Source organism: Pholis gunnellus, assembly GCF_910591455.1.
Source record: "Pholis gunnellus genome assembly, chromosome: 8".
NCBI classification, from domain to species: Eukaryota; Metazoa; Chordata; class Actinopteri; order Perciformes; family Pholidae; genus Pholis; species Pholis gunnellus.
Window position 1 is genome coordinate 16960238 of NC_136534.1, and position 13135 is coordinate 16973372.

The 13135-nt window shown below is 43.3% G+C and overlaps 1 protein-coding gene across 5 annotated transcripts; it reads left to right on the forward strand.

The window, feature by feature from the left end:
- Positions 1-600: 600 nt before the first annotated feature.
- Positions 601-11279, forward strand: arnt (aryl hydrocarbon receptor nuclear translocator). Of its 5 annotated transcripts, none has more exons than XM_079164403.1 (20): positions 601-670; positions 1323-1416; positions 1557-1607; positions 1716-1763; positions 2595-2808; positions 3465-3678; positions 3830-3932; positions 4023-4088; positions 4239-4324; positions 4495-4571; positions 5089-5223; positions 5325-5399; positions 5747-5898; positions 6140-6265; positions 6687-6774; positions 7773-7960; positions 8541-8730; positions 8918-9095; positions 9177-9313; positions 9402-11279. In XM_079164403.1, the coding sequence occupies exons 1-20, from the start codon at positions 634-636 to the stop codon at positions 9483-9485; spliced, it is 2343 nt and encodes a 780-aa protein (XP_079020529.1). In that variant the 5' UTR covers positions 601-633; the 3' UTR covers positions 9486-11279. The 5 variants fall into 5 exon arrangements, with proteins under 5 accessions (XP_079020529.1, XP_079020531.1, XP_079020530.1 ...); XM_079164405.1 differs by having other exon boundaries at positions 8921-9095; XM_079164404.1 differs by having other exon boundaries at positions 6143-6265.
- The last annotated feature ends 1856 nt before the right edge of the window (positions 11280-13135 follow it).

The window sequence follows — 13135 nt, forward strand, 5'->3', positions numbered from 1 at the left end:
TTTCCTTAAGTAACATTAGTATATAAGTGACAAGCTCAATCATTCAAAATCTCTTTGTATTGAAAGTGAAGTAGGAAGTTGAATAGTTCCCTATGAAATAGAGGAGTATTAAGTAAATTGAAATACGCATATAAACTTTCAAATAGTTCTTCAATACACTACTCGAGTTGGATCTCGTCTAGTTACTTAAACTGGGGATGTATTTACTTTACAGACCTGCATGTCCCTCCGCTGTCAGAGGGGCGGGGCTAAACACGGATTTCCCAACATGTGACGTCATTTGTATCTGGCTCGCGTGACATCCAATAGAAAGAGGAGAAGAGAAAACGGTGTAGACAGCTTCTGCTCCGCTAGCCTGAAGCGCCATCTTGAATGGAAAGGGGGATTTAAACCGAGAAAACAGGAAAAAATAGGAATTGTAGGAGTTAAACCGTTACTTTGGTCTGTGTTTTAAGTCCTCTCGGGTCGTCCTGGAACACTTCTAGTCATGGCTTCGGGCGATTATAACACAAAGTAGAGGCGGATACGTGAGGAAATCGGCTAGGAACTTGTTAGCCTTTACCCAGCTAGCAAGGGGGAGGGGCGAGGGGTTTTGGGGGATTTTTTTTTTCCCGCAGCCGAAGTTGTTTGTTTATGTTATTCCAGACAGACATGTCCTCTTCTAACCCAGGTAAAGTGCAATACAAGTCACCGCGATGATTAATATGCTTAGTGTTGTGCAACTGTTGATGAGTTATGGGCGTTTTCTTTACGCAGAGCTAAAGCGGACACTTTCCTAAAGATTGCGTGACAGCATCAGCTCAGTTAGCTTAGTGGCTAAGCTAATGCTGTAGCAAGGCTAGCTGGTTAATGCATAAGTGTTAGCTTGCTAGCCAGCTATATTAGCTACTAGCTGACTATCAAATTAACTATGTTGTGATACTTTTGAAAGGCCAAATAAGTTAAGAAACAAAAAACATGTTAGCTGACTACCGAGCTGTGGTTGGTTACCTCGGTTCATGTGTTTCTGTTGTTGGGTAATGTGTCTGTAACGTTATGCTACATTTAGCTTTAACATTAGCGTCGTGTCGTGGTTGTCTTTGCGCTCTACGATCTACAAACACGACCTACGAATAGTTGACGTGGAGCTAACTTAATGTTGAATACACTGGCTGCAAAATAAACCCAATGTCAGCTGCGTGCGGTAACGGTAATGTCAATTTGTCGTCTGTGTTATGGGCTCCTGTCAGTGGTTTAGTTTCTTTTTCAGTGCTTGAGGCTCAATGGGAAATCAACTGTCACCCCTGCTTCATTTCGTCTCTCTGTGCCTCTGTTATTAATAGAGTTAACAGACCCAGATCTGGGTCTGGGGGCTAGTGGGACCCAAGGAGGTGTCGGGGCTGTTGTACCAAAAGGGACCAACAAAAGAAGAGCTGCGTAAGTGTGTGTGTAGTGGTAACTTGTGTGGTGGTATTTCATATTGGGGTATGTGTATTTGCTGACTGGTTTAGTTTTGTTTCTGACACATTCTTGTGAGAATATTTGTTTGACACGTGTCTCTCTTTTCCTTATCACAGGCCAGACTTTGATGATGATGACGACGACGATGAAGGAAACAAGTTGTTCAGGTAGATTTTTCTCAGATTGTTCTGTTATAAAGCAAGTTGAGGTACATCAAGTGTTTTGGATTGTCTGGGCTACTGCGATAACGAGCAATGTTTTCTGGTTTTCCTCAGGTGTGATGATGAAACGGGAAGCGGCAATGACAAAGAGCGCTTTGCCAGGTAGGAGGACGAATTAAGAGTGTGTGTGTGAAGGGGAGCAACATTATTTATACAACAGCTTCCCCCACACTGCACTCCCTCTCCTACACTTCCCTTTTTATTTTGGTAGAGATTTTTGGGCCTGTGTTTTAGTGGGTTGGTTTTATTTCCAGGCTTTTGGAAGAAGATCAGGGTTTTGCAGATAAGGGAAAACAAGCCAGGTATGGCCTGTACCACTGTAGAAGGCTCTCTCTCCTGCTTGTATCAATATTGAATGCTCTGTTCAAATACTATCTTGTCCTAGTGGGACCCCAGCACATTGTTATTTTGACAGCACATAAATTACCGTTGTGTTTCGCCGCTCTATGCGTCTGTTTTTTGCGCCTGTCAGAATTTTATGGTTCTTTACCCCAAGCAGCTTGTTGTCTTTTTCAACCCACCTCTGATTTATGTCACTAACTGCTACGCTATGTGTGACTCTGGGACTTATCTCACTTTGGTAATCCCTTCCTCTTGAGCAACTGTCCTCTGTCTTTTCTCCCCCCCCCCCCCCTCTCAGGACATCTAAGTGGTCTTTCTCTCTCTGCACTTGCTCTCTTTTGTCACCAGCTGGGCTTGAAAGACCAGCCTCTTGCTTTCATTTTTTTACAGATAAATTGATTTATAGTTTTGCGCGACCATTATTTCTCTCACCTTCTGTCATTCTCACCTCTTTTTGCCGGTTGGCATACTTACATTGCAGCATTAACTCTAAACTCTACCCCATGTTGTCCACCGGCCCATCTGTTTCCCCCATCTCAATCCCTCCTATCCTGTCCACCTCTGCCTCCCGTCGTCGTTTCCTCGCTTCAGGGAGAACCACAGTGAGATTGAAAGGCGAAGGCGGAACAAGATGACTGCCTACATCACAGAATTGTCAGACATGGTGCCCACCTGCAGTGCACTAGCGAGGAAGCCAGACAAACTAACCATCCTGCGAATGGCCGTGTCCCATATGAAGTCTCTAAGGGGAAGTGGCAATACCAACTCGGATGGGTCGTACAAGCCTTCCTTTCTCACTGACCAGGTATGAGTAACTGAGAGAGTGAGAAATGTAGAAACTGAGGTGTGAAGTACACTTTTGTCCCCCTCAAGGGAAATCTTAAAACTGGTTAAAGGCATGTTCAGAGAAGGCAACAATTTTGGAGACGCCAGTACTACTTGTGTAGAAGTCAGCAAAGTCTCACAGTCGCAATGTTTTTCTCATGAAACCTCTGAGTTCAATGGAAATAGAGTGAACGTAACACCTTTTAAGCCTGCAAGTTAGTTTTCTCACAGAGTAGCTGAAGGGCAGTCACTATTTTCACTGACTTAATTGTCACTGCACAGAGTATAGGTACTGAGGCACAGAAGTGCAAAAAGCAGTTAGATGCAGAGTGATGTACAGTGTTTTGTGGAGACTGTAAATGTGGATTGAACAGTAAGGGGTATGAATACACTAGATATGAATAGTAAGAACAGTGAGTGTGTCTCTCTCAAAACAGAGTATGGTCATTATGAACATGGTAGGCAGTAGACATACAAAATAAGCAGCTGGAGGTATTTATATATAGGGATTTGTGTATTCTCCTTTTTTTTTTTTCCATCACAAAAATAGGATAAACACAGACTTTAGATTCATGCTCCATGACGGCTCTCTCATCTGCACTGCTCAGCCTGTTCTTTGCTGCCATCTGTCTATAGGAACTGAAGCACCTCATTCTGGAGGCAGCCGACGGCTTCCTGTTCGTGGTGTCATGCGAGACTGGCCGCATTGTTTACGTCTCTGACTCCCTGACACCCGTCCTCAACCAGGCACAGTCTGAATGGCTCGGTTCCTCCCTGTATGATCAGCTCCACCCGGATGATACAGAAAAGCTCCGAGAGCAGCTCTCTACCGCCGAGAACAACAACACAGGTACACAGCATGGGCAGACACTAAATCTGCAGACAGTAGTAGATTTGTTGTCATTATTAATTCCCAAAGTGTCTTCGTCAAGAGACAAAATGTTTGCACGCGATCGCTCATCACACCCTTGATTGTGTCTGTTCTCTGTTCACCCTAAAAGGGAGAATGTTGGACTTGAAAACAGGAACAGTGAAGAAAGAAGGCCAGCAGTCGTCATCCAGAATGAGTTTGGGAGCCCGTCGATCATTCATCTGCAGAATGAGGTGTGACTACTACTGTTAGTTAATCCAGTTCATCATTGATACTGATGTGTATCCAGATTCATACATTGTGTATATTGTGTATATTTGCAGGTGTGGCTCTTGTCCCGTGGAACCGTTGTCCATGAACAGACTGAACTTCCTGAGGAATAGAAACAGGTGACCACAACTAAACGTTTTTTCTTTTTCTTTTGTTTATTTAAAATGGAGTTGTGATTACTGTGCAGAAATAGACAAACCTGGACGAGCCCAGTAGCAATAAAATGCACATACGGACTGATTCATTTAAGTATATATTATGATTCTCAGGAATGGTTTGGGTACAGCCAAGGAAGGAGAGCCCCAGTATGTAGTGGTCCACTGTACCGGATACATCAAGTCCTGGCCCCCTTCAGGTGAGACTCGTCATTGTACTAGGGTCAGCCATACTGTATACAGCTATCTGTTATTTATGTTCTATCTGTTTAATATGACTAGACCCCGTAATGATGCTCAGTCTGATCAATCCTTTTTGTGCGTTATTCTTTGTGGCCACATGTTAACACATTTTTTTTGTGTGTTTTAGGAGTGTCATTAACAGACGATGAATCAGACAACACTCAGGGGAGTCGCTACTGTCTGGTTGCAATCGGGCGATTACAGGTATGATGGATGCCTCGCGTGTAGAGATATGCACATGTGGCGTTTACGCTGAAGCAAGTCGATGCAATGAAAAAAAATCATTTTAATCTGATCATGTAAGTTCATTATTGAGTAGTATATATGTTTATTACAATGAAATACAAGTTATGTGTTGGTATGGCTGTTTACATCCTCAGTGCAAATTTATATTTCCAACAAACTGCAGTAGCATTTGATCTTTATATCAACAATCTAAGAAAAAAATGACCGTTACTGGTGGTGGAAAAAAGTATTCTTTTGGAAATGCTTCTACCACGAGGCAATGTCTTCTGGTCACAATCTCTGGTCTTATCTGAAGTGGATTGTGACAGTTGCACTGTTACAGTGTTTTTTAAATCATTTTTGCAAGCAGTTGATTGTAAAACATCCATAATATTCATGCCTTTTGTGTAAGTACTCAAAACGTAGCTAGCCAAATTAAATTCAAAATATAAGAATATAAATAAATGTGAATGTAAGTCATTTTTCTTCCCCTTAGGTAACTTGTTGCCCCGGTGATACAGACGTCAACAGTATTAGTGTTCCAGTGGAGTTCATCTCACGCCATAACTGTCAGGGCATGTTCACCTTCGCAGACCACCGCTGCATGGCCGCTGTCGGCTACCAGCCACAGGTAAGACTCTCTCCTGACTCCTCTTAACTACCTTTGTGCCAGAGGATGGCGTTAATGTCTTCTGAGCTAACCGTGGTTTTATTGTGTGCTGTGTGTTGCAGGAATTATTGGGGAAGAATATTCTTGAGTTCGCCTACCCTGAAGACCAGGGCTTACTGGGAGACAGCTTCCAACAGGTGGGACAATCTGAATATGTGTACTATACTGTACACAGTTTATCTCTTGTTGTTTGTACGATCACATTAATGAGTTTACATGCACTTACAAGAATGAAAGAGAAGATGACTACCTATAGCGACGCTGTAGACCGAATAAATGTATTCAATTTCAGACTAAAACTGACCGAAGTGGCCTCTAAGTCTCAATTCACGCACATTCACGCTGGAAAGAAAACGGTTCCCTCTCACTAAAGACTCCAATTACCTGTGTACCCTGATATCTCCCTATGACTCTGTGTCTTGTGTGCATTGGTTATGAAAACACCAGATTGTGACTGTTTGTCGTGCTGGATTTGTGCCCACAGGTGGTGAAGCTGAAGGGTCAGGTCCTGTCGGTGATGTTTCGGTTTCGCTCCAAATCGAGAGAATGGATCTGGATGAGAACCAGCTCCTTCACCTTCCAGAACCCGTTTTCAGAGGAGATCGAATATATCATCTGTACCAACGTCAACGTCAAGTGAGTCACTCGCACGCAGATTTGACCAATACCGCTGATTATGTAACAGGATTACACAATCAAACACCGTACATAATGAAAGCATTGACGTTTTGAAATGTGACTGTTGTGAAAGATCCCCCGTGTCTCAATGCTAACCTAGCACCCTCCATCCCCACTTCCTCTTACGGCCCTTACCACAACCCACTGATCACTCTCTCCCTACACCTCTCCTCTGCACCCATCTCTGATTGTGGGGCAGTAGAAACTCAACTCAGGACCCCCTCCCACCCATCTCCTCCCCAGTGGGTTCGCTGCCCCCCTCCCTGGGTCAGAGCAGTCCAAACTGCCCTCCTGTAATGCTCAGCCCTGGGCAGGTGGCCGCCAGGTGAGACCAGGCCTGGCCTGACTATCCTCCCCCTGCATGGGAGAACAGGGGCTGCTTCTTCATGGGAGACTACACTGCCGTCCTGTTTTAGTTTTCATTTACTGTTCTGGGTGATTCTTCTCTCCGCTGTTTGTCTCTGTAGCGTTTAGAACAACAGTGCTGTTTTCTAAAAATAGAAGCATGTCTAATAGTGAGTAGTGAATCTGGACTTTTAACACGGGTAGGTAGCATGTTAGCAGTATGTAGTTGAAAAACAGACCTTTCCTGTCTCTGTCTTCCTCTTCTCGTTTATGTTGCCATGGTGGCGGGTTGAGTGCTGTTTTGTCAGCAGGTGTTTTTGGGCGTCTCGCTCAACGGTGGAAGGGCATGGAGATGGAAATGAGGCTATTTTAGACCTTCTCTCTGTGATTCCCTTTTTCAGGCAGTTACAGCAGCAGCAGCAGGCCGAGCTGGAGGGAGGCGGAGCCAGAGACGGTCTCTATGAGGCCGGACCAATCGCCCTCTCGCAGGTTAGGTCACATGAATGTACAGTACGTGTCCAGTTTGATTGAAGCATTGATTACGCCCTGTTTCTCTTGGGTCCTTTGTCCCTTGCTTTTGTGGCAGGATGTTGATTATTTGCTCTGCAGGAAAACAGAACCGGATGTTGAGAGAGACCCATTATCATGACCGCCTGTTGTTCATTTTTCTGGAGTACTTTGTTATCGAAGGAGATTTTAAGCCTGGAAGTATTCCCAACAAAAATCAATTGGATTCGTTTGCAGGTTCATGACTTAAAAGTGCCACATTTGGTCGCGATCGTGACTTAAACTCTTCTTTTACCTTCACTATTCATTTAGGTGCAAACCTATTCAGTAGGCTCGCCTTTGAGCAACACACAGGGTTCGTACGGTCGGGGAAAAACCTGGAAAAGTCTTGGACTTCAAAAACTGTTTTCCAGACCTGGAAAAGTTTTAGAAAAATGCAAAATCCCAAAAGATACTCACAAGAGTCTCGTCTAACCTGTGCTATAAAAGACAGATATTAAGCTATCTTAGAGCTCTCTCACTCCTTTGTGTGCAGACTAATATCTCACATGACAACAATCACTAAACAACAAGGTCGTATGGGGAGTAAATAATAGATGCGTGTTAATAGTTTCCTTTGCACACATATGACAAAATGGTGGGTGTATCAAAATGTCAGTTAAACTGCTGTGGAACTGTGCCAGTAGTGCTTGTTAATAGCAGAGCACCTAATGTTTACTTAACGTCATATGTGATGTACTCTTTATTTACCTATTATTCTGTTCTTTTAAATGTTTCGACTGCTGCTTCTGTCTACCCCGTTAGGATATTTAGGTTGTATTCTACAAATTGTAAAGTGCATATGAAATATGCAAACTATTTCAAAGTCACCTGCTTTCATGATTTCAGCCTCCTCCATCTGTTGTGAATGCCATTTAGATTAATTACAGAAATGACAAAGCGTTGGCCCCTGACTGATTTTTATTTTTGGTGGTCCTCAGATGCCGGTGCAACCAGTGACAGCGGCGGGGCCCGACCACAGCAAGAGCCTCGAGAAGCCAGAGCTCTACCCATCCCTTTTCCAAGGTTCAGATCAGACCAAGGGCCTGCCCTCCACCTCCACTCCCACCGCACAGATCTACCCTCCAGCCAACAGCTTCGCTGCTGGTCGTTCCAACGATGTATACAGGTGGGAATAGGTCTTCAGTGTGTATACATGTCTGTGCATGGGGTTACATTTTAAACCTGGAGGCTATACTTAATTAATTAGGTTATATTATTAAAGCTTATTAAAGAAAATCTAGTAATGGGATAGTTCTCTACTCTACTACGTGAACAGCCACAGCGACTCCTTGCTGCAGTGAGCGTGAGTGAATTGACACATTTATGTGACCTACCAACTGGTTTGCATGTCTACAGGTTTTGCCTATCAGAGCAGAGCTAGTAGAGGCACATCTTTGTATGATATTGGTTTGTGTGCAACAGCAGCAGATGGGGGAAACCCCCCAGTTCCCTCAAATGTGAGTCTGCCACATGAAGGGTTTAAGAGAATAAAGGCTTCTCCCATGTGCGTTAAGTGGCTGCAGATGCTGCCTCTAAAAGATGATGGTCCCTTCAGAATGGATCCTTAAAGTATATTTCAAGTATATACTCAGTGCTATGCTGACTTTGAATACGATTTCTTGAATTTATAGTGGTTTTTATTCCATAATAAGTGATTTTTGACAGCCAGGTAACCGAGCTCGCACTCCCTTCACTTTTGTCTGCAGGCCAGTCAACATGACTCCACAGATGGCACCGCCAGCCCACTCGGCAGGGCAGATGCTGGCTCAGATGTCTCGTCAGAATGGAGCCCCGCAGTCAGTCCCCCCCTCCAACACTGGCAGCCCCCTTCATGGAGGACCAGCAGGAGGGTGGCCTGGAGCTGCAGCTGGAGTCCGACCACAATTTAACAACCAGGTACGCCAAGATCCATTATCTGACTTTGTTTTGCCTTTGGTGGCAGTCAATCTTCATTCACAAATGATCATTTATACAACGATACTTTTATGAGTCCCACCCAGTTATTGATCAACACTTATTTACCTTTTGACCCCCGACTATGTGCTGTGTCAGTAAACGGAGTCACTCTTCCGATTCTAACCAGCAGGTGGCTCCCCAAGCTGCAAAGACCATGTCTCCTCAGTTTGCTCCCATGGGAGGATTTGGCGGTGGCTCCTCCAACTCTTTTGGCCAGATGCCAACCGGTGCCGCTCCCACCCCGACCATCAATGCAAACTACCCGCCCATCAATGCACATGCCAGCCTCAACGGCAATGGTTACGGTAGGTTCTGTGCATATATAGTGAACCTGTGTCTCTGTGTCGTACCGGTGCATCATCTCACCCCGCTGTGCTTCACCCCAGATGGCTCTCGGTCCGGGCAGCAGTTCCCCTCTCGAGCAGCAGAGGCGGTGTGGCCCCAGTGGCAAGGCCAGCAGCACTCTCAGAGTAATGCGGAGCAGCACCCTCATGCTCAGGGCAACCAGCAAGACATTTTTCCTGTGAGTGAAACAAGCCTCTTCTCTCTTTCTCAAGCACTTATTTCTCCCTCTCTCTGTCACTTAAAATAAACATCTCAATCTGCTTCAGGACGTGTTGTCTATGCTGGACCAGCCTGCCAACTTCAACGGCGATGACTTTGAGATTGCCATGTACCCGGCGTTTGACCAGTGACCCGGTCCATTCTTCTCAGCCGGTCCAGCCCCTTTTTGTCGTGTTGAGTCTTTTTTGCCCTCACGCTTCCTATATATTATATAGCTCTTATAGCTTCTCTGCTCCTCTCTTCTTCCTGCTCCTGAGAGTAGCACTCTTCCCTTGCTATGCATGGCTTACATTGCACTGCCACAAGCCAGTTAAAGAAGGAAGGATATATCTGACTGCAGATATGAAGGGGAGGAAAATCAAGGATTTGCTACTGACAATAAGACAGTTGTTTTCACAATATTACAACCATTGTAAGAGAATTATCTAGCTAGCACTACCCAAAGCTCAACAACCCATGTTGTAGATATGTGATATATATATAAATATATATAAAAGCGCACAATCGCCCAACCACACTTGAATAGACTAAACAAAAACACTCTTAGACTCTGGTAAACATACACAGAAAGTAAAAGCACACAACGGCCTTTTATTCTGAAATGTTCTTCATTTCTCTCAGGCATTGATGAAGAGTGTATTTTGCTGTTTTTACCCTTTTAGCACGTAGACTAATCACTCCAATCGTTGATTTAAACTCTCAGGAATTTGCAGGGATATGCAGCTTTGGTGATTTTGTTTTGTTGTTGTAATTCTCAGCTGTTGCACGCAAACCACCACTGCCTGTGCTAACCTCGCTCACAGTTTTAAATCCACAGCATGTCTCTGCATGTCGGCACCGCTTTCATGGAGCACTTCTACGATGTGTAGATTTGTACTGAATACAGTTTTCTATGTACAGTACATCGGTGGCTTCACTTATACATTTAATCACGTTGTGTTTCCTCTGGAGGAACATTTTCCTTCTTAAATGATTTCCTCCAACAGACGCGCAGTGTTAACAATGGCGAAATACTGTTTGTCTCGGTGCCTGTTGGAAATGTATACAATCTATTTTTCTCTGCCTACATAAACATGTATACAGTATTCGTGTGTATGTGTGTAAAATGGATGCGTACAGTATCATCAACTGTAACTCAGTCCGAGGGTTTCTGACTTGCTGGTCTTCTTTCTGTCGCCCTGCATTACCCTGTACCAAGTATGGGCTTTTTCTACTCCTTTTGTAAAAGACGTATAAAGAAAAGAAATCACACAGCAGGAATTAAGTACTTTTACAGCCATATTTGTTGTCAAATGTTTCCCTTGATTATTGTTATTTTAGAATGGAGAGATATGGTAGTAATGTTTGATTTATTGTTATTTTGAAACTCCGTCTTTCTCCCTATTCTGATTGGTATTTAATTAATGGTTTGATCAGGGTATTCAGGATTAAAATGGAATAAACTGATACGATGTGATCTATTGGTGAGAATGCCCTAAAAGTGTTTCCTCTCGTTTGTGACAAACATGTGGATGTTTCACCAACACGGTCCTGTTACCTGTGTATTACAATCATGTTCTGGTGAGTTTGTATTGTAGAAGAATGTTGTGGGATGAAATATTAAGATTCTTAATATGTGGAATTAGTTTGAATTTGACTCTTTTTGTTACAGTTGTCCATTGTCTGTGTGAAACACTCGTACACTTATGATTACAAATGTAATTGTATGTAAACCAATGTCGATAATTGTCCAGTTTTCATCTTCAAGAGGATGTTGTGTTGGTGACTGTGTTGTCTTTGTTATCGGTTGCTCTGTATCCAGGTTTTCTTTTTCAATGAGGTGAACTTTTATCACTCATTGAAACACAAATTATATAAATATTCTGTACATGAAAAGTTCAACGAGAGAAATAAATGTTTGGTTTTTGTATTAAATTGTTGAAAGTGAAGAAGCTGGACTGTTTTTGAACTGCACATGCTTCTTATCAGCTGCGGCAGGTCATAGCCGGGTTAGTCCACACACAGCATCATTTAATCCTTAATTACAAAGTCCTATATATTTCCTGTGTTGCTCATGTTGGCTGTAGCAGTCTACTGATCACACATGCAAGAGTCGAGGCTGTTTTTAGTTACATACTTGCATTTATTCACTTTCTTTAAACAGTTTTAAGATCTTCATTAGTGAAGAAACAAAAGCCAACTTTGATTGGACTGTATCCGTTTTCTTTCTCCATTGTTTATCAGTGAAGACTCGGAAGAGATCTGCGGTTATCTCCTGGGATCAGTTTCCGCCTTCGTCCTGTCCTCGCTTTCACAGCCTGGGGGTGAAAACGGACGGCATTAATTTCTAGTACAGGTCTGAGATAGGTTTACTACTGTGACCTGTTTCGGTTGCACTTGAGTGAATCCTTGTGCTGTCAATCTTGTTTTGCAAAAATCATCTCAACACAGACGAGACTCTTGTCACAGGTGTTTTTGCATCGAGTCACTTTACTCTTAACGTGTGTCTGTGTTGCTGTAGTGGCATCAGAATACAAGCAATCTGCATTTTTTTTGGTCAGGATCAGATTCCAACCCCTCTCAAGTGGATTGCTTCTGAGGTGTCATATCCTCTTTCTCTTCCACAACCTTTTTGTTTTCCTTTCTGCATCTTGACCACTCTACTCTCAATTTTTCCACAACTTATAGGCTATACATATTTAATGATTGTGCATGTGTGCAGGGGTATGTATGGGGTGAACTGATTGATTGAGTATAGTCGGAGCATCTTAATCTGCACACCACATTTGCTTTTTAAAGCCTCAGAAGGTTGTGTACAGACAGATGTATCTGTCGTGTTTCCATTCCTTTTACTCACCAGAGATCCAGTGACTCCGGTTAAGGTCTCGTCTCCTGAAGTGACCAGAGAGATGCACGGGTGTTCTAATCTCAGGAACGGCCTGGTCGTTACCAAACTCCCTATTAACTATTCATGGGGGACACGGGTGCCAAACGGCGCTCCGTGTGTCTCGTCTTTGGGAGGACAGTAGGTGTCAATGTGGGGAGAAACTATAACAGAACAAGACGTAGAGGAATGGCGAATTCAGACGAAACAGAATACAAGTTGGTAACTCAGTTTGAAACTGCAGCAGCTTGATGGATTGTATTTTAGCATCAACAAAGGAGCTGCTAACCCATTTAAATGAATTTTTTTTATAATTTAAGCATTAGTGGAACTACTTTGAAGATGTAGTTCCAACAAAAGGGAAGTAACCAGATGAGATAACGCTTGAGGAATCGATACTTTATTTTGTGGATTTGTCAACATGGACCCTCCGGCCGTCTCCGTGTCCAGGCTGGATGTGGATGTGGATCTTGGTTTTGCCCTCTTCTTCTTCTTCCTGCTCTGCTTCTTCTTGTTGGTGACCATAGTTCGATGCGGTCAGATGGTGCTCGACCCTTACAGTAACATCTCTGTCGCGACATACCAGGAGGCACAAACAGAGTGATGAACCGATGACTTATAGCCTACAGTAAAGCCAGCTATTCAAACTCCTCTAATGGGATAACAAAAGTTATGAGTTGCCTCAAGCCAAAGAATATTTTGAGGCTTCTTTTATGACAGAATCAGTCTGGTGGAGTTTTGTCTTACACTTTCTCAACTTTTCTATAGTTTCTACTTAATTAAATCAAAATTGTGTACAAGAAAAGAAGTCTACCAGCAGCATCCAACTGCAAATGATGTAAGTATGCATGTAAATTACAAAATATACTTAACATATCGTGTTGTAAATGCATATGAATAACAAGGTATTTGTGGTTT

Coding starts and splice junctions, on each gene's coding strand:
- arnt (XM_079164403.1), top strand. CDS start 634: ATGTTATTCCAGACAGACATGTCCTCTTCTAACCCAG. Junction 4,572..5,088: donor TTGCAATCGGGCGATTACAG/GTATGATGGATG, acceptor TCTTCCCCTTAG/GTAACTTGTTGCCCCGGTGA. Junction 5,400..5,746: donor TGGGAGACAGCTTCCAACAG/GTGGGACAATCT, acceptor TTGTGCCCACAG/GTGGTGAAGCTGAAGGGTCA.